The 21,507-nt window shown below is 37.7% G+C and overlaps 1 protein-coding gene and 1 long non-coding RNA gene across 3 annotated transcripts in view; one reads left to right on the forward strand and one right to left on the reverse strand.

The window, feature by feature from the left end:
- LOC144578394 (uncharacterized) overlaps nucleotides 1-21,507 on the forward strand; it is a 132,221-nt gene that overhangs the window by 105,649 nt on the left and 5,065 nt on the right. The window lies entirely within an intron of this gene.
- NAMPT (nicotinamide phosphoribosyltransferase) overlaps nucleotides 9,054-21,507 on the reverse strand; it is a 39,892-nt gene continuing 27,438 nt past the window's right edge. For both annotated transcript variants that reach the window (XM_002751724.5, XM_078343125.1), the window contains exons 9-11: nucleotides 15,644-15,784; nucleotides 14,295-14,429; nucleotides 9,054-11,947 (exon numbers count right to left, since the gene is read on the reverse strand). In XM_002751724.5, coding sequence (XP_002751770.1) covers nucleotides 11,837-11,947; nucleotides 14,295-14,429; nucleotides 15,644-15,784 — 387 coding nt within the window. In that variant the 3' untranslated portion in view covers nucleotides 9,054-11,836. The remainder of the gene's footprint in view (nucleotides 11,948-14,294; nucleotides 14,430-15,643; nucleotides 15,785-21,507) is intronic.

Genomic DNA, 21,507 nt, shown 5'->3' on the forward strand with positions numbered 1-21,507 from the left:
GTCTATGGAGTTGGACATCCCTGATGGAAATTTTTGTTCCTTACTAGCCGTGTGGTCTTAGGCATGCTCCTGTACTTCTGTACTCATCCTTTTTTTCATCTGCAGTGTGGGGATGATGCTTACCATAGGTAGTTGTTGAGGGGATTAAGGGAGGCCATTCATAAAAAAACCTCGCATGCCCACCTGGCACATGGTTGGCACATAAAATTTCTTTTCCTTCTAATCTATCTTTCTTTACCTAGGAAATGGCACAGAGAGCAAGTCAGTTGATTCACCTCTTTCTGAAGCCATGGTAGTAGCTGGAGCCCCTAAGTTCGGCTTAGGCACTAGCTCGAAGAGCTATGATCTTGTGAATATGAGACCAAGGTGGGTGATGCTATACTAAATCAATTTAGGTCAGGGTTTTTGGACTGCAGGTCATAACCATCAGTGATTCAAGCAGTCAATTTTGTGAGTTGAAACCAGCATTAAGAAAAAAAATAGAATAGGTAGAATAGAACTGCACAGAACAGATCTAGCAATAGCAGATTGCATGGCACAAGGAGTGTCACTGATACACGTGTGTGTGTGTGTGTGTGTGTGTGTGTGTGTGTGTGTCCCGGGTGCAATGTGAACCATGTTTCTTACTGAGGCTTGTGGTCAAAAAAGTCAAAACAAAAATTGTGGTCTGGAGGATGAGAGCTTTTGTTGAGGGAGTTCTGAATGCTTGAAATTCAGGCCTTCTAAATGGTAAATTCCTGAAGACAGCTTCGTGCTGCTTGTAGCAGTTTTGAAGGCCTGTCAGGGGAATAATTTATTTGAACCTTTTCTGGGTAAAGCAGATGGAAATGTTAGTCCAGAATTCCTAACAAGGTGCAGATGACTGAGAGCTGCTTAAATCATTGGTCAGTTCCTACTGATCACTTTTGGCCATAAAAACACCAGCGTTTGACTCCATGTAATAAGGAGGTGGAGGTATGGTGTAGAAGCGGGTGGAGAATGATATGTAGCTTGACAGTGGGGGGGTGGCAAGAGGTAGAAAGGAGGCTTGTAGGTTTATGAAACTTCCTCTACTCAACACATAACTGCTGAGTGTCCACCACGGACCAGGCCTGTGCTCAGGCCCTGGGAATACACAGTTGAATAGGTTAGGCATTCTTCCTGCCCTCACAGTGTTTAGTGGTAGAAACCAATAAGGGCCTGCCAAATAAATAATTTTATCCAGTGAGTTAACATTTTTGCCTATCAAGATTTTAGGTCAGGTGCAGTGGCTCACACCTGTAATCCCAGCACTTTGGGGACCCAAGGCAGGTACATCACCTGAGGTCAGGAGTTTGAGACCAGTGTGGCCAACATAGTGAAACTTCATCTCTACTAAAAATACAAAAATTAGCCTGGAGTGGTGGCACATGCTTGTAATCCCAGCTACCTTGGGAGGTTGAGGCAGGAGAATAGCTGGAACCCAGGAGGTGGAGGTTGCAGTGAGCTGAGATGGCACCACTGTACTCCAGCCTGGGCAAGAGAGAGAGATTCCATCTCAAGAAAAAAAGATTTTAAGTGTCCTTTGGCATAATAGGGAATTACAATATGCTTTTAAACTGTTTGTGCTAGATATCATTGTTTTATTCTCTGCTCCTAGTTCAAAAACTAGTTGAGAAAGAATGAGGCTTTTCTCTCTCTTCTACATACACACCTATGGCTACACCCATACATACACAGTCATACATATACATACACATATTCACACACAAATGCTAAATTCAATTGCTTTTTGGTTCGGTGGCCCTCTGTTTTTTCAATGGGCCAGTGGTCTTCAATAGCAGAAAGCTCTTCTTGCTCACTCCAGGATTGGAAAAACCCCTTCATTTCTGAGAGTCCTGGACACCCCAACGTCTGACTTACAAGATGAAATTTGTGGTTTTGTTTACAGAAAATGCTTGGTGTCATTTTTTGATAATAAAATACATGCATATTGTAAAGTGTTTGGACAGGTTAATGAATTTGCAGAGCCTGGACATGATTTACACATGTGTCCTTTTCCCAGAGCTTAGTCATTCTTTTTGCTCCTGTAGGAAAAATACAGAGACCTTTCCTTCCCCTGGAAAGGGCGATGACAAGTTGTATAAACCTCACAGAGCCATTCTTGGCCATCCATTGTGCCTTGCTAGCAGAAGGGAGAACACTACTAATGAAGTTTAGAATGGCGGTCATACGGTTTAGAAAGCACTTAGGGATAAAGTCTTGTATCCATATTTGGGTAGTGGTTTATATACAGCAGTGGTTGTCTACTGGAGATGATATGTTTTTAAACATTCTCTGGTGGTTTATCTGAACTACACAGGTCCTTTGCACAGTCATATATCCTGGTGTCTATCTGATTTTCAGGAGTAAGTGTATGTGGTTCAGAAAAGCCCCACAGGTAATTCTGATCCCCCCCCCTTCCACTTACTGATACAAAACATAAAGCACCTAAACCCTGATAAAAGATACAGAGAATGGGTGTGAAAAATATAAAAACTGGAACACTCCACAGCAGGTGCTATTTCTCAGAATGTATCTTTCCCTGAGCTGAACAGTTCTCTGACAGTTCTAAATGTGACATCCTGGGCAGCATTATCATCTGAGGGCAGACAGAGAGCTCTTTGCCCAAGGCACATATTATCCCAAAAGCTTGGTAAATAAAGCCACAGCACGATGCTGGAATGCTCTGTCCCTTTAGAGTGCCACACGTTGTTGGCATACTGTTCTGGAGCCCAGTGATACAACGTGTTGTTTCAGCCAGCCCTGGTCAGAAACCCTGAGCAAACAAGTCATCTGACTGAAAGGAAAATGGCAGCAATGATTTCTAGTAAATTGCTCATTTAAAAATATTTCCAACCTTTTTGCATCTTGGTTTAGATGTGTCTCTTGTAAGTAGCAAATAAATTTTAAAATTTCTTTTAACTGATTTTGTGTGTGATATATGGATCATTTACATTAGGTGTACAGAATTTGTGTATCATTATATTTTTTTGGTATTTGTCCCAACTGTTTTTTTGTCTCTCATTTTATTTTCAAGTATTTTAACCATCGCACCACCTTTTCCTGTTAGTTTGAAAGTAATATACTTCATTTCTATGTCTACTAGTGCAATAGAGTAAAATTAATCACTGTAACTTCCTCCTGACAGTTCATGTCTCGGAACACTTGTAATTCAATTTGCCCTGCTTCTACTAAATGCTACCTTTGTATATTTTAAATGTTGTTTAATTTGAATCCATGAGACATTGTTTCCCAATGTTTTAGTTTGCTCCTACATACTTAGTACTTTGCTCTTTATTTCTTCATCCTTTAGAATTCCCTTCAGTGACAGCATGCTAGTGTCAAACTTTGAGGTTGAGGTGATCTGAAGGTGTCTTTATTTCATCAAACAGGCTTCCCTGCTGGCAGTTATTTCTTTTTGGGACATTGCACTGTCTTCTGGCTGTTGCTATTGAGAGTTGAGCAGTCAGTCTCCTTCCTTAGATTACAATCTTTTTTTTCCCCTCTCTGGCTGCTTTTAGGATGCTTTCTTTGTTACTTGTGATTTGGAGTTTCACTATAATGTGTCTGGACTTAATTTATCTTGCTTGGGATTCACTGAGCTTTAATCTTTAGATTGTTGCTTCTCATCAGTTCAGGTAAACCCATAACCCCTCTCTCTTAAAAATATAGCCTCTACTCCACGTTCTCTTTCCTCTTGTTCCATTGCTCTGATTTGACATATGAGGCCTTCTCACTGTTTCATGTTGCTTAACTTTCATTCCATTTGTTTTGTGTTGCATTCTGAATTTCTTCTGACCTGCCTTCCAAGTCATTGGTGCCCTTTATAGCTGTCTAATCTGGTTGTTAATTTCAGTTACTCAATTTTTTATTTTCATGAGTTCTATTAATCCCTGTAGCAAATTTGTAAGGCCTTTAAAAAATTTTCCTATTAGCTGCAGATAGATATTTAAGTGTATACTTCATTTTTCTTCATCTTTTTTTTTTTTTTTTTTTTTTTTGAGGCAGAGTCTCACTGTGTTCCCCAGGCTGAAGTGCAGTGGTGCAATCTTGGTTCATTGCAACCTCTGCCTCCTGGGTTCAAGTGACTCTCCTGCTTCAGCCTCTTGAGTAGCTGGGATTACAGATGTGCACCACCACATCTGGCTAATTTTTTGTATTTTTAGTAGAGTCAGGGTCTCACCATGTTAGCAGGTTGGCCTTGAACTCCTGACCTCAAGTGATCCTCCTGCCTTGGCCTCCCAAAGTGTAAAGATTACAGGCCACCTGCTGTGTTAAGACCCACAGCACCTGCTCTCATTAAAATATATATATATATATATATATATATATATATATACACACACACACACACAGCACAATTATTTAATGTTTCATAATTTCAGTATCTGAACTCCTTGTGAATGATTTTTCTGCTGTCCTCATTCATGGCGTCTTGTTGCCTATGTGATTAGTTATTTTGTAAACTGTTGGTTTTCCTTAGAACATTATTTTGGGAATTCTTTGAGGCATAGGATGAAAGTATCCCTTCAGGGAGAATTTGCATTTTCTTCTGTCATGCAGTTAGGGAACTCTGGACTCTTGCCAGTCCAGTTTAAGGTTATAGTTTACGGTTTCTGTAATATATAGGGGAGGTGAATTTGGACTGCAAGGGCCAGCTTGCAATGTCCATTTCTTACATTTTGCTTGAGCAATAATTTAAGGTTTCTGTAATATTTAGGTGAGGTGAATTTGGACTGCAAGGGCCAGCTTGCAATGTCCATTTCTTACATTTTTCTTGAGCAATAGTTTAAAGTTTCTGTAATATTTAGGTGAGGTGAATTTGGACTGCAAGGGCCAGCTTGCAATGCCCATTTCTTACATTTTCTTGGTTTGCTCAAGCTAAAGCAACTTTTCTTGGAGTTCCTTAGGGGTGTGGGGATAGAGCACCACTGATTCAGCCTCATCCTGAAGTGGAGCCCTTTGGAGACCTGCTTTATGGCAGGAGGATCTTTGATTTTGTTTATCATGTCCTTTCAGGCACTAAAAAGTGAAGCTCATAGTCCCCAGGTTTGGTAAATACTCTAGGGCAAAAGCACCTTCAATGCTTGGTTACCTCTTGGAGTCCTATTTTCATTTGGATTTGACCTAGCTTGTTTATATTTCTGGAAACAGAATTTTCTAGTTTTAAGAAAGAGAATCTTCTAGTTATAAAAATACAGAGAAAATTTTTGTCAAAAGCTTGGTGTTGCTAGTTTGTACAGAAGATTCCTGGGTTTTATTCTTCATCTTCTCTCATCACATAGCCAGATTTCTTAATTTCACTTCCTAAGCTTGTTTCTCCACCTACAAAAAAAGGCATTTAAAAGAGCCACTAATTTTGGAATCTGCATCAGTGGTCTGTAGAAGCTTTAAGTGGAATTAAAATTATATTTATGTTGACTTGTTCCAAAAACAGTTTAAGGTAATTAAAACCTTAAAATTGTTCCAAAAACAATTTAAGATAATTAAAACCTTAAAATTACTAAGAGCACTACTAGAAGTTCAAACAGAGGGAGGAACATTTGCTAGAAACAGCCCTGAAATCTAGTCTCTGCTCTGTAATTAACTTAGAGTTCTCAATGTGGTGACTGTGAAATGAACCTCCTCAAATTTTATGCAAGTTTGCTTATTCACAAGTGAGAATTTTTCTAATAGGAGAGTCCACAGCTCTCATCAAATTCTCAGAAACCTAAGACCCAAGAAAAGTTATGAACTACTGAACTACATACAAGGTAACCGGAGGCAAATAATTTCTTTATACCATAGCTTTCTAATATGTTTTGTTGAAACACCTAAACTATACTTCATGAATTTAAGAATTAAAAAAGATAGTAATATGTGAATATTTTTAAAAAGTTGTCCACTTTAAAAAAAAATTAAAAATGTCAAAAAATGTTTCATTTTTAAAAAACACTAACATGTTCAGGATACTAGTATTACAGAGAAGTTATCAAAACACCTTAAAAGTGTTTATCTTAATGACATTCATTTACTCGGCAGACATTTCAATGTCTACTATGTGCTGATGGAGATATAGATGAATGTCTCATATAGGACACTGACCTATGGATTTTAAGTGCTAATTTAGAAATACGTTCAGCACCTACAGAAGCCAGAGGAAGGGCATGTGAGGTGGGGATGGCAGGTGAGTTGTTCAAGGTCTCTTGGAGGTGTTATCACTTAAAATGAGTCCACCTTAAGGCAATGTCACTTAAAATAAGTACCACCTACAAGGAAGGCTTTCCTGGCTGAGGGGTCAGAATACACAAAAGCAGAGAAATGTAGAAAATGGTATAGAGTGTGGGTGCATGTGTGTGTCCTAAGGTAAAGCAAGTCAGTGATGCTGGACAGGAAATGAGGAGTGGACATGAGGCTGTACACGCAGCACAGGCATCATCAGGGAGGGTCAGGCTGGATTCTGAGCAGCATCCTGCAGGCTAAAGGAACACTGAGGTGCTTTCAGCAGGGGACTCACTCTGATTTTGTTAGAATACTCTGGGAGCAGAGTGGAGGGAGGCTGGATTGGAATTAGAAAAACTAACTAGATAATTTCTGTATTACAAGTTAAGTATCCCTTTCTTAAATGCTTGAGACCAGAAGTGTTTTGGATTTCAGATTTTGGAATATTTGCATTTACTTACTGGCTGAGCATCCCTAATTTGAAAATCTGAACTCCAAAATGCTTCAAAGGACATTTCCTTTGAATGTCATGTAGGCATTCCAGACTTAATTCCGTTTCGGAGCATTTCAGATTTTGGATCTGGGATGCTCAGCCTGCACTTCAGGAAGAAATTTGAGAGCCTGAAATAAGAGTCGGAGAGAAGACACAGATTACAACGGTATTTAGTAGGTAAATCAATAGAATTATGTGGCTGATTAAATGTGTAGGGTAAGGGAGAGGGAAATTTCATGTTGGGGGCTGGCTTAGCTGCCAAATTAGCCAGAATCAAAATAAATCAGACTAAAAATAAATATTATAAGTTCTGGGGGAATATGATAAGCTTGAACTTGTTGCATCTGAGTGGAAATGTATTACTGACAGGTAGAATGATTTAGGTCTGGGCTGGAGACATAAATGCATGGAGGCTGTAGTAGATAGTTCATAGCTGAGAGCACATGAATGGCTGACATCAGCCAAGATGAACATGGAGATAAATGGGATGTGCCAACATTTAAAAGTGTGTGAAGAGACAAAGAGAAGGGACAGTCATAGGGATTAGAACACCCAAGAACAACATAGAAGAAAGAAGAAATGATTTAGTAGTAGTGGCTAATGCAGGAGAGCCCTCAGATAATATAATAACTAAATTTATTCATTTGGCAATTAGCAGGTCACTGTTTTACCGAATAAGGGATGAGAACCAGACGGGAGATGACTGAATGGGAGGTGAGGCAGTAAACGAAGAGAAGCCTGATGTAAATGGGAGAAGGGAGCCTAGAGCTGGTGTTATCAAGGAAGTTCTTTAAAAGGGGTGTGAGAAAAAGGAACACGTTTGTTAGCTGAAGAGGAAGGGTTAGAAAGTGAGGGCTCAGAGACCCGGAAGAACTCCTCTGGCTAGTCAGAAAGACCTCATCAATTAAAATGTGTAGCCAATTCTAGAGAGTTTGTAAGCAAGATCGTGAATCCATCTTTATAAAAATTACAAAATGCATTCCCTAATTTATGTCAAAGAAGTGACAGCTCAGTAGCCAATTACAGAATTTTAAAAAATACATGAAGCAGGTCAGGATAACTGTGTTCCTAACCGAATTCTGCTGCTAACCATGAAGCATAGCGCTTCTCTGTGGTGAACATTCTCTGTGGTAAACTTTATTTCCATGTTTATTACATGCTTATAACTTGATAAACCACCTACAAGTGGAATCTGGTCTCTGACTTCAGAGGAAAGCAAAGCACACACCAGCTCCCATCTTCTCCTTTCTTCTAGAATAGAAGGCAGCCAGCCCTACCATTTAAGGCCAATACCTACCAGTGCTTTGGATCCTATCTTTCACCACCTTCTCTAGAACCCCAAATCATCACTGATCTTTTTGCTTTTATTTTCGACTCCTCCCTCTTTCCTGGACCGTTTTCAGAGATAAGGACACAACCAGGAGAAAGTACTATTGCATCATTCTCTTCTCCCTTTTCACATCCCACATTCCAAGAGGTATATAGGGGAGCTTCTTTCAGAAATCAGCCTCTTCTACCAGCTGGAAGGGAACGTGTCTAAGGTACTAATTACCTTCAGGTGGCTAAATCCAGTAGCTGCTTTAAATACTTCATCCTATTTGGTCTCTCAGCAGCATTCAACACCTGAGCTGAAAAATGTTTCCTTTGGCTTTTGTGACTTTACTCCTTCTGGTTGGAACTTTCATCTCTTTAGCTATGCTTGTCATTCTCCTTGGTCTGCTCACGTTCTGCCACTTAAGCTTCAAGAGTTACTTACAGTTTATCCCTAGATTCTCTTTATACTCTGTGGCAGAGATCAGCACACTTCCTGTAAAGGGCCTCACAGTAATTTTTGCAGCCATAATTTATCTGTTACAACTAATCGGTGTTGCCACTGTGGCATGAAAATAGCCCAATAACTAAATGGGTGTGGCCATGTTCCAAGAAAATTATTTACAAAAACTGATGGTGGGCTGGATTTGATCCATGGCCTCCATCTGTCAACTCCTGCTCTATACTCTTCCTATACAAGTATCCTTTACTGTGTGCTTCCAATGATGTATACCTTGAAGCGCTTCTGTCCGTAAACCTTTATCATCAAATACCTACTTAACACCTGTATTTAGATGTTTCAAAGGCATCTCAAGCCTTCACATAGGAATCCTGCTCTTTCCTACCAGATCTGGTGTCCCTCCAGTGTTCTTCCTGAGTAAGAGACACTGTCATCCATATAGTTGCACAAAGCAGAAAAGAGGAGTCAACGTTGACACTTCCCCTTCTCTTATCTTCTAATTCTTTGAACTGGAGGAATACCTAAAAAAGGTAGGTCTGGAAATGGCATTACTTGAAGCGCACAAATTTAACACTTCACTAATAGAGCTAAACTTTATTTCCATGTTTATTACATGTTTATAACTTGATGTTGAGTACATATTAGAATAGACTTAACATACAACTTGGGAGAAAAGCTGACATTCTCCACTGAATGAGTTAAAAAGGAATGTAAAACTACAAAATACTTAAGTGTGAGTTCTAAATTATGGCAAACAGAACAATAAATACCTTGCCATTTTTCTAATTTTCCAAGATAGATTTCATTACAAAAATTGTATGATTAACAATTTAAGAAGGGAAAATAAGGGATACTCATAAAAACAATTCTAATTATAGGGTACAAATAAGTCTTAACACAGAAATCCTACCTCCTATTTAAAATATAAATACTTGACCATATAATGAATAAAGGCAGATTAGTTAATGTCAGTTGAAAATCTTATGACTTAAATCCATAAATGCTATTTGCTTTTGTCTGGAAGAGTTAGGCTGATTTAAGGGGTGACACACAGCAGAATTCTATTTGACATTTGTGTTAACCATTTGGTGCTCAGAATGGAGATGGCCAAATACCAAGTGCTAAGTGACAGAAAAAAGTAATCAGTTCCAAGTGACTAAGAACCAACAGAATTAATCTCCATCTCCTGATTTATGGTTGTGAACAAATGGACAGCTTTTTTTCACTGCAAGTTTCAAAATTAAACTATTCTGAAGCTGCTGAAATTCACAGAATGCAGAGAATACTGTCTGTAGTATAATTTCAATGTTGAAACAGGTTAAATACAAAATTATGGGTGATTATTAAAACTATTATTGGTAATAGCTTCTTTTGATTCTCTACAGGCCCCTTAGCACGTTTTGTGAAGAAATGTGTGTTCTTTTTAATTCTACTCATCTTTACTCAAATACATTAAAGAATCATTTAAAAATTATTTTCTACCATGGATTACAGAAGACTCTTACTAAAAGTAATGCTTATTGTTCTCACTTAATGTTTAGGGAATCATCTGGAAAACATATTCTAATACCACTTACAAAAAAATTTAATAAAGACAACTCACTTCTAATTATATTATTCTAGTGATAAAACATTTTCTCACGTCCTATTTAAAACATTTATGGCTTTTCAACTTTTAAAATTTCACATTTAATGTCATGTTAAAACTTTTCTAAATCAGTCTTCCAGTATCAGATTCTTAAATGAGAAAAAATAAAGGACAAAAGAGGAAAATTCCATACCAATTAATTTCGCTTCCTCCCTTCCCTAGAAACCAACATTTCCCTTTGAATGCAAGGCACACTCCTTTTCTTAGAACAGAGATCAGGAAACTTTTTGTGTGATTTTGTGTAAAGGGAAGTTAATGAACATTTTGGCCTCTGTGAATCATTTGGCTTCCATTGCAGCTGTTACCTTCGGCTGGTGTAGTGGGAAAGCAACCATAGACAATGTCCATTTAAAAAAAGTGGAATTCAAATTTGGCCTTTGGGCCATAGCTGGCCAACCAGTGCCTCAGAAGAACAGATGTACATATGTAAAAGAATCATTTGAAAGAAACTGGTCTCCAGTCAGATGTGATGTCTGATTCAGAATCTAGTGGCTAATCACACCAGCATATTTTGATGTTAAGCACTTTTTGAATTTAGCCAACTTTCTGCTTTTAGTTAAGATTCTTCTATTGAAACACGTCATGCTTTTCACTGGAGATAATTTATCTTCATTTAAGAATGCGCTTCAGTATTTATTGAGGGGATTCAGTTTAAAATTAATAAATGATGTCCATACAATTTAATATTCAATTTAATTTTTTAAAAACTTAATAAAAAATAGAATCAAAACATTTAAAATAAGTATACTCACTACCCATTCCAGCAATTCATTTAAGTCATACCAACTATAGAATATGAAAAATAAATTCAGAAGTGTAATTACTTTAAAATACACTACTTCCACCTTTTGTCAGTATTTTACATTTAGGCATATATTCTATAGTGGAAGCAGAAATTCTCTCTAAAAACATTATCTCCTTAAAATCTTGAGGTGCATATTAGAGCCACAGGCAATCTCTGACATATAAAATTGCAGTACAGGCCTTTCAAATTTGGCATTTCACTGGTACAATACAACAACCAAGATATATAATAACTGTACAGTGCCTAGACATTCCAGTAAGAACCATTATTTTCTTTAATGTAGAATGAATTAATACATATTCTACAAGGGGCAGTGAGGTTAGTAATTCTATCGGGTATGTATGTTCTGACATAATTTTCAAATCGTACAATAACACAAACAACTTTGTTAAGGCCATGTTTTATTTGCTGATTAATGGACAAAAGGCAATGTAATTTATTTTCAAGTATCTTCTTGAAAGTCTGTGCTCATAAAAATCATGAAAAGTTGGAAAGACTGTTAAATCACTGAAACTTTAAATATATCTTACACAATCTTGTTTGTACAAAAATACAAGTTAAATATAAACATAAAGCAATCATGATAATTTTATGCAAATCTGTTTTATGGGATCATCAGTAATATATAAAAGTTTCTCACTTCTGTTATTTGCGAAAAGATCAATACCAGATTGAATAACTACCTATTGGCAAAGGGCCCTAAAAAGCTTACTTTAGCACTAATCTTTTACATGGTAAGTGCATTTCCTAATTTGAGATCACCTAAACACTGGAAAAAAAAAATGAAAGGGCAGTATGTCCATAAACCAACAAATAATTTGGCTGTAATGTATCACAGAACACAAACCCCACACATCTGTACAATAAACATTATGTATTACATACACACGCAACACACACTCAGTCATAAAACAAAGACTAATGAGGTGCTGCTTCCAGTTCAATATTCAGCTGTGCATTTTTTCTTACTTCATCAAATGAATAGCTTTTTGTCACCTTGCCATTCTTGAAGACAGTATGGAGAAGATCCTGCATAAATGGAAATTTCATGATTATATTACTTTATTAAGCAAAATACTTGAATCCTGATTTGATGAATTAGACTAACCAGTCAAATACACAGAGATGCCACTGGGGTTCAAATTTTGAGTTGACTTGACGCAGAAAAAAACACTAGTGGAGCAAGGTACTATCTAAAATGGCAAATCACCGAGTTGCCTGGTATGTAGAAATATTTAACTTTTACGAAAAGAAATGACCTATACATACTCCATTCTTAAACTGGTTTTCTTAAAGGAAAGCGAAACCTAGCTGACCTTTTTTTTTTTCCTCAGTGGAAGGAAGATGCTTAGGTGCCTAGGAGAACTATGACTGTCACTGATAATCATTCTGACTGTGCAGCAAAACAGCCTGGTAAACCTTCCTTTGTTACTGGCCAACAGACTCAACATTGATGAAACTTAGCAACCTGCAAGTTTAATAAATTTGCTAGTCACTAAATTTGGGTCTTAAAAAGAAAACCCAAAACCAATCCCCAAACAGAAACAAACAAACAAACAGGTATTGCGTTCTTGACTAATGCATAGTGAGTGGGTTAAAGACCTCATTTATACTCCAAAAGTCACTGATAAAGGTAATCCACCTCATCCATACCAGAGTAGCAAGACAGATGAAAGAAATTAAATTCCCTTTGGGTCTGGGTAAAGCCACTCCTGTCTCACTACGGAATTACCTGCTTCTGGTTTCTCTCTGAAAAATCCACAGAAGTGATCTCAATTTTCCATGTAGTCTGAAGACTGAGGTGCAGATGGCTTTATCTAATATTTTTGTTACTGTGCTGCTTCAAACCAGTGCTTTAGCTGTAGCATTTTCTTTCATAAATTTAAATATAAGAGCATGCTAGTTTCTACTCTTAAATTGCCTAGATGATTACAAATTGATCACTATTTCAAATGTTCTAGTATCATTCACATACTCTTAAAATCAGTGTCTTTTAAAAATCACACTTAAGTTTTTCCTTTTAGTTTGAAGTGACTTTAGCTCATCTGGGATAAACTAAATCTGCCAAAATCTTAGTAGGTACAAAAGTTACACAAAGCTTACTCAAAGAATTGCCTAACAGTCTATATAAAGGAATCTAATTCTAAAAGTTGATATTTTTCATTAACGATTACAAAAGTTATTTCAATTCTGGATCAAAACCTTAAAAAATATAAAAGTAACATGTAATAAGCAGTAAATGTGACGTAGTATGAAGAATCAAAATAGGAAGTAATGGTGTATTATTCATGTTTAGTTTCTGTCAAAAGTTTTTTTCAATCCAGTGGCTTGAAAACCAAATATTTTATAACTTGAGTTCATGAATATGAATGTACTTTTGTATGCTAAAGATCATGCGATCATATGAACTACTTTAGCATGCTGTAGATTTTTCTAGTTTGGTTGACTTGAATCAGAAAACTTGGTTAAATCAAGGTTTCACCATTTATTATGTAATCCAGATCAAGTCACCTTGTTTTCACATTTCACACTACTAAGATAACATAGTTTGCTTTTGGATAAAGTATGTATAAACTTGCTGTCAATCACTATACTTACGAAATATTTCTCCCTATGTCTACACAGGCCCCATGTTTATGACCTAGAAACTTGTTTTGTATCTTATTTTGGTAGGCCAGGTCAGCAATTGGACACTTTATAATAAAACCACTTTATCTTCCACAAAAAAATATAAGAACCTCTTTTCTCTCTTTTTTTTTTGAGACAGAGTTTCGCTCTTGTTACCCAGGCTGGAGTGCAATGGCCTGATCTTGGCTCACTGCAACCTCCACCTCCTGGGTTCCGGCAATTCTCCTGCCTCAGCCTCCTGAGTAGCTGGGATTACAGGCACGTGCCACCATGCCCTGCTAATTTTTTGTTGACCAGGATGGTCTCGATCTCTTGACCTCGTGATCCACCCACCTGGCCTCCCAAAGTGCTGGGATTACAGGCGTGAGCCACTGTGCCTGGCGCTCTCTCTCTTTTTCTGAGATGGAGTCTTGCACTTTCGGCCAGGCTAAAGTGTAATGGCGCAATATTAGCTCACTGCAACCTCCATCTCCTGAGTTTACATGATTCTCTTCCCTCAGCCTCTCAAGTAGCTGGGATTACAGGTGCACACTACCACACCCAGCCAATTTTTTTGTATTTTTAGTAGAGATGGGGTTTTACTATGTTCGGCAGACTGGTCTCAAATTCCTGACCTCGTGATCTGCCTGCCTTGGCTTCCCAAAGTGCTGGCATTATAGGCGTGAGCCACCATGTCCAGCCCCCTTTCTTATTAAATTGGTGAGCCAACCTAGTATTGTTTAAAAAACCAGTCAGTATAGATACATACATGACCATATTCCTCAAGGTCTCCTTTTCCTTCCTCCAGTGTAACAAAATTTCCTGCTGGTGTCCTATGTAAAGATAGTCGGCCCTTTTTGGACCTTTTGTTGGGATCAGCAACTGGGTCCTTGAAGACGTTAATCTGAAATCCAAATTAAGAAAGTTAGGGAAATAGAAGACTAATCATCAGAAATGTCTCAACATTCCCTTACAAAAAAGCATATAAATAACTTACATTTAAGTTTTAAGCACTTAATAGGTATAACTGAACCAACCCACATCTGGCTCTTAGAAACCTAACACCTTAACCTATTTTGAAGGATAGTGATTTGTAATAAAGAAAAAGTATAACATCTTGGATATCCTTTCTGCCACTTAAGAACACCTAATATGCCATTTGTAGGAAGTCTTGTGAGCATTCCAACATGTAACCTTACGGTAACTCTTTTTGTTTTTATATTACAAACTGCCTTTAAACTGATAGTAAGCATAGCACATATATGCTGTTGAAAAAAGCCCAACTATATACCAACTACACCAAAACCACACACATTTTCTTGGGAGAGGCAACAAGAATATTACTAAGGTAAAGGCTTTCCTATTTCATAATGTACCCCTCTTTTCGTACTTTACTGTTACCTTGTTATTGTCAGAAGCAAAAGACTTAGAGAACCTGAAGAGAGCAGAGTTTTCTGCATCAGAAAGATAGGCAGAAAAGCAATAGAAATAAGTGGCAATGGAACAAGCAGCAACAAATGAGTCAATCCCAGAACTCTCCAAAGAAAGATTAAAGAGTAAAGCAGGGAATTAACTCAGGTGTTCTCAGGAGTTCTTAGCATCCTTCTGTCTTGGTCCCTTGCTCTATAAAGTCTCCAGCTCTCAAGACATTAAAAAGAAGTGAGGGGGGTTGTTGTTCAGTTGCCTAACTGTTCTATGGCTACTGGAACAACTGTGATACAACAATCCAAACCACATATTCCACCTTCCTAAAACAGTTTGGTCAGTGATACATACTTGCTTGTCTTTAATATATGATGGTTAGGTGAGCTGACATTTCCACTCAAATATTACTTTTTGATTCAAAGGTATAAATGGAGGCAGTGGAAAATGACTGACCTATATTATCTCTCTTAAATCATCTTTCTCCTTATTGTTCTTGCTTTTTCCAAATCTCTGTCTCCTTAGGTCTATTATACCTAATATCTCCCTTCTTTCATTGTTTCTGAGTTAAGGTCAGTAGTACCCAACAACATATTAACTGTCCAGGGCCACATCAATCTTTGACAATTTGTCAAATTACGTATTCTACCTAGATACATGAGGAAGGTACTAACACAGAAGTAAAAGGTGACATACCCCAAGGCCATTGGTTACAACATAACTACACTTGAAGGAACAATTCAAGAGATCTCTTGTTAACTTCTGTAGCAAAGCTCCACCAGAACCGAAGGAAACATTTTCAATACTCCACTTTTTTAGTTTCATGCCTTCTACAATCTAGAAGATTAACACAAAACCAAACAAAACCTAAGTAATTTGGAAAAGAATAGATTATTTTCAAAGGACAATATTGATGAATGAAGCGCCCAAGAGCTGTTTTATAACACAGTCAATAGATAACTATAGCCTGCATTTTGTTTTTAAAGACCTACCCACCCCCAAAAATTTCATTCATAGTTCCTCAATCTGCATTGCTGTTGCTGTGGTTCTGGTAGGGTTAGGGGAGTTAAGGAAATGAGAGACAGTAAGAAAAAACTAGTTATAAACATTAAGCTTATTTGAGTCAACCTCTCTCATTCACCTCCTTGAGTTATTGCCCAGATGTCAGCAACACAAGCAATGGGAGCCAATCTACTCAACTCTAGGAATGACTGTAATCATCACTAATAAGTCACAATATATCATGTAATTACACATAATACATAATGGAACACCTAAGAGTCAAAAGATATTGGTGGCAAAAGAGTACAAAATACTTCTGTGTAACAGCTGATATACTGGTAGAGTCATTTTACTCTGGCTGGTGCTCCAGTGCCAAAAACAAAATTACAGACAGATGCTCTGGGTGTTTAAGATTTATTACTGTATAATTTTTGGGAGAATGATTATAAACCAGCTAGAGAGACCTGTATGAACAGTTCTGGCAGCAGCTAAAAGAGTTCTTTCCAGGGACATACAACTTGGAAACTAAAAATTTGTTTCTTACCAATGTCATTTCTATTTCTTTCACCAAAGTCAAGTTATTTACCTAGTATCTACTGCCTGATTTAATATATTCAATCACTTTTATGATAGAATGTGGCAAGTGAAGTATGGTAACCATTTATTTCATGAGAATAGTCAAACAGGAAGTAATTGGAAAGGCTGGCTCTGTTTTTGTTAAACAGAACTTCAGTAGTTATTAGAAAATCCTAAGTTTAACAGCTTTATGTGTATCATTAACACAATGTTATCACATTCTCACCAAATACTCTCAAATCAACTTTTTTCCCTTATATTCGACACAGCAAAAAAAAAAAACCAACAAAAGAACCCCAAGCCACTTTATTTTTAAACAAATCTACATTTAGAAATGCAACTTTCTTTTTTAAATGCCAGCCACCTAATTTGAATCAAGATGAATCCAGAAGAATCAAGATAAAAACATACAAAACTTACTTAAAAGTGATTCCTTTAGGATGTATACAAATCTAGTCTCACTAAAGGTTCCCAAAACCCGAGTTGAGGTTTTTCATTTAAATAATTGTGAACAAAGTGAATTTCAATATGGAAGAAATACCAAGAGTAGAACAAGAAAGGGAAACAGGTAGATGGAGGGTAAGGTAAAATACAGAGAAAATAGTTTCTGACCTGTTACCTCATTTTAGACATGCTTCAGAAGCAAAAACAAAATGAGGAAATAACAAACAATAGCATCGTCTAATATCGTATCACTGTATTTCAGGCCAAGTTTCTTTATCAAAAGTTTTAAAATTGAGACAATTTGGAGTTAAAGTGAATTTTGAGTCTGGGAAGAAAAACATTTAATACATGTGAGACTTCAAAGCAAGCTTCCTCTTGCCAACTATGAGAACGCAATACTATTTTAATGTTGTAATAAATCGCTCCAATACAGGTTTCAATGATATCCGGAATCCATAACTGAAACACAATAGAAAAAGACACTTTCTGTTTAGTCCAACCCAAGAGATTTTTATTCTCCTAAATAAGCAGTTTCATTTTGGTACACAGTGCAAAGTCAAAACCTACAGCAGGGTTATACTGTAAACCTCATGGGATGTCACAATAGCAAAGTCCAAGAGTGAGGCTGACAGTCAAGGACAGGAAGCAATTGTTCCAAATAAAGCAGATTTTTCATTCTGTCAAAATTACAGCATCTAATTTAGTGTATGTACAGAGCAAAAATGCTAAATGAATTTTTTACTGCTTCTAAGAACATATTTTGACTTACCACCAATGTAAAGAAATTACAAGTACAGATGGTCCCAAACATACAATGGTTTGGCTTAATAATGGTGCAAAAGTAATTCGAATTCAGTAGAACATCAATAAATTACATGAGACATTCAACACTTTATTGTAAAACAGGTTTTGTGTTAGATGACTGCTCAACTGTAGGCTAATAAGTGTTCTGAGCACCTGCAGGGTAAGCAAGGCTAAACTACAGGGTCTGGTAGGTGTATTAACTACATTTTTCACTTAATAGTTTCAACTTGAAAATGGGTTTACTGAGATGCAACCCTATCCTAAGTTGAGAGGAACATCTGTATTATCCTTTATGTACACCAACAGGCTCAGCTTTTAAAAGGTATTTTTCTGGCCAGGTGCGGTGGCTCAGGCCTGTAATCCTCAGCACTTTGGGAGACTGAGGCAGGTAGATCACCTGAGATCAGGAGTTTCAGACCAGTCTGGCTAACACAGTAAAACCCTGTTTCTACTAAAAATACAAAAAAAATAATCAGGCGTGGTGGTAAGCGCCTGTGACCCCAGCTGCTCAGGAGGCTGAGGCAGAAGAATCGTTTGAACTTGGGAGGCAGAGATTACGGTAAACCAAGATTGTGCCATTGCACTCCAGCTTAGGCAACAAGAGTGAAATTGCGTCTCAAAAAAAAAAAGATATTTTTGCTTCCTGAGAACATCTGCATAACACAAAAGTATTCAATCCTCTAACTGTTCTGTTTAAGTTTCACTAATGCCAAAGAGTGTTTATCTCAATATTGAATTCTTGTTTATGTAGTTTTACTACATGTACAGTTTTGAGTTGATTCTCCATTATAAAAATGCACATACAGGCTGGGAATGGGGGCTGATGCATACAATCTCAGGACTTTGGGAGGCTGAGGTACAAAGATCCCTTAAGTCAAGGAGTTTGAGGCTGGCCTGGGAAACGGCAAAACCCCTATCTCTACAAAACACTAAAAAAAAAAAAAAAAAAATTAGCCAGGTATGGTGACACATACTTGCAGTCCCAGCTACTCAGGAGGCTGAGGTGGGAGGATCACCTGAGCCTGGGAGGTTGAGGCTGCTGTGAGCTATGATCGCACCACTACATTCAGCCTGGGTAACAGACTGAGATCCTGTCTTAAAAAAAAAAAATTGCACATACATTCCCAAAATTCATGTAAACAAGGAAAGAAAAGAAAAAAGGAAAAGAAAGGAAAGCCAGAGAGCTCTGATTTTGAAAGGAAAGTTTAAATACCTGACTGAAAAACCCAATTTGAACCCAGTTCAACTTGCCTGAACAATCTAACAGCTGGCTGCTGGAATAAGGAAAGGTAGGCACAGCAACGGGCATGCTAATGGGATTTCTGAAACAGATACAGTACCCTGCCATGTTTTTTCATCTGCAAGGTGGGGAAGACGGGTGTGTGTACCTGCTAAATGTCTCAAAGGCAGGTATGGGGAACAGAACTTAACTGACACCAACAGACTATCAGTTCAACTGAAGTAAGAGGACAATGGCAATTAGGTGTGTGTGTGTGCCAGTTGAGATTTCTATGTGTAAGGTCCTCTCCCTTCTCACTGCAGACTTTTCTTCTATATCTTCTTTATTTTCCACATGAAAGCCTCTATGTCCCAACACGAAATGTCTTAGAAGAGCTAAAGGAATTCCAGATTCTCTTAAGTAAGGCAGTTTTGGAGAGATGGTGGAAGAAACCTCATTCTTGTTAGTACAAGAGATCTATTCCAGACACCCATACACATCACCGCAGAAATACTGTTTGTTGTACACAATACTTCTCCCTTCCAAATCAATCTTTGGAAAACTACCATAATTTGGGTACCGACCTTATTCAACCACCACCAAACTGTTTCCAAAAGAAAAAAAACTTGTGTTTCATAGCTGTAGATACCATCCGAGATTGGTATACATCCAAATATCACTGGTTTCTGAACACAGATGGCCTACATTGTTAGTGATATTCTACAGAGTATTTTAGGTTTTAGTTATGATGAAATTATGGCCCTTAAGAAGCTTATTTAGTAAACAAGAGGCAAACATTTTAAGATAATACTTTGAAAATACTATGGGCTTGCTTCCAGACCACTGCAATAAAGCGAGTCACAGGAAGTTTTTGGTTTCCCAGTGCATATAAAAGTTATGTTTACACCACATTGTGGTCTATGACGTGTGGAATAATGGCATTATGTCTTAAGAATACAATCCTTAAACATACCTTGATTAAAAATACGGCTAAAAAATGCTAATGGTCATAGGAGCCTTCAGTGAGTTATCTTTTAGTTGGTGGAGAGTCTTGCCCCGGTGTTGATGGCTGCTTTGACTTATCAGGGTATTGGCTGCTGAAGGTTGGGGTGGCTGTGGCAGTCTTGAAGTGACAATGTCATTTGGCACATCAATTGACTCTTCCTATCATGAAAGTTTTATCTGTAGTATGTGATGCTGTTTGGTCTAACAGCATTCACCCACACAAGAACTTCTTTCAATAACTGGAGTCCATCCTCTCAAACTCTGCTTTGGTTTTATCAACTAATTTTATGGATATTCCAAGTCCTTTGTTGTCATTTCAACAATGTTCGCAGCATCTTCGCCAGAAGTAGATTTCATCTCAAGACACCACTTTCTTTATCCATCTACATGAGGCAACTCCTCATCTGTTCAAGGTTAATCATGAGACTGCAGCAATTCAGTCATACCTTCGGGCTCTACTTCTAATTCTAGTTACCTAGCTATTTCTATCATGTTTGCAGTTATTTCCTCTACTCAAGTCTTGAAGTCAAATCAAGACTCAGTCATTCATGAGGGTTGGAATCAATTTCTTCCAAACTCCTGTTAATGCTGACATTTTAACATCTTCCCATGAAGCACGGATGTTCTTAATGGCAGCATCTAGAATGGTGAATACTTTCCAGAGGTTTTCAACTTACTTTGCCCAGATCTACCAGAGGATCGCCATCTATGGCAGCTATATAAATGTATTTCTTAAATAGTAACACTTGAAATTACTCTTTCATTGATAGGCTGTTGAATGGAAGATGTGTTAAGAGGCATGAAAAACATTAACCTCTTTGTACATCTCCATCAGATCTTAGATGCCATCTGCAATAATATTTTGAAAGCATTTTTTTTCCCCTGAGCAGTAGGTCCCAACAGTGGGCTTAAAAAATACTCGGTATACTGTGAGGTAAACACATGCTTGATATCCAGGCCTTGTTGTTCCATTTATAAAACACAGGCAGAGTAGATTCAGCAAATTCTAAGGGCCACAGGATTTTCAGAAAGATAAATGAGCACTGGCTTCCACTTAAAGTGACCAGCTGCATTATATCCACTAACAGGAGAGTTAGCCTATCCTTTCAAAGCAGGCATTGACTTCTGTTCTCTAGTTATGAAAGTCCTAGAGGGCATCATCTTCCCGTAGAAGGCTATTTTGTCTACACTGACAAACTGTTTGGGGTAGCCACCTGCATCAATGATTTTAGCTAGATTTTCTGGGTAACTTGCAGCAGCTTCTACATCAGCACTTGCTGCTTCATCTTGCACTCATGTTACGGAGATGGCTTCTTTCCCTAAACCACAGGAACCAACCTAGGCTAGCTTCCAATTTTTGTTCTGCAGCTTCCTCACTTCTCTCAGCCTTTACAAAATTGAAATGAGGGCCATGCTCTGGATCAGGCTTTGGTCTAAGGAAATGTTGTGGCTAGTGTGATCTTCTACTCAGACCACTCAAACTTTCTCCCTATATACTTATAGGTTGTTT

The sequence above is a fragment of the Callithrix jacchus genome, chromosome 11, assembly GCF_049354715.1.
Source record: "Callithrix jacchus isolate 240 chromosome 11, calJac240_pri, whole genome shotgun sequence".
Classification (NCBI taxonomy): domain Eukaryota; kingdom Metazoa; phylum Chordata; class Mammalia; order Primates; family Cebidae; genus Callithrix; species Callithrix jacchus.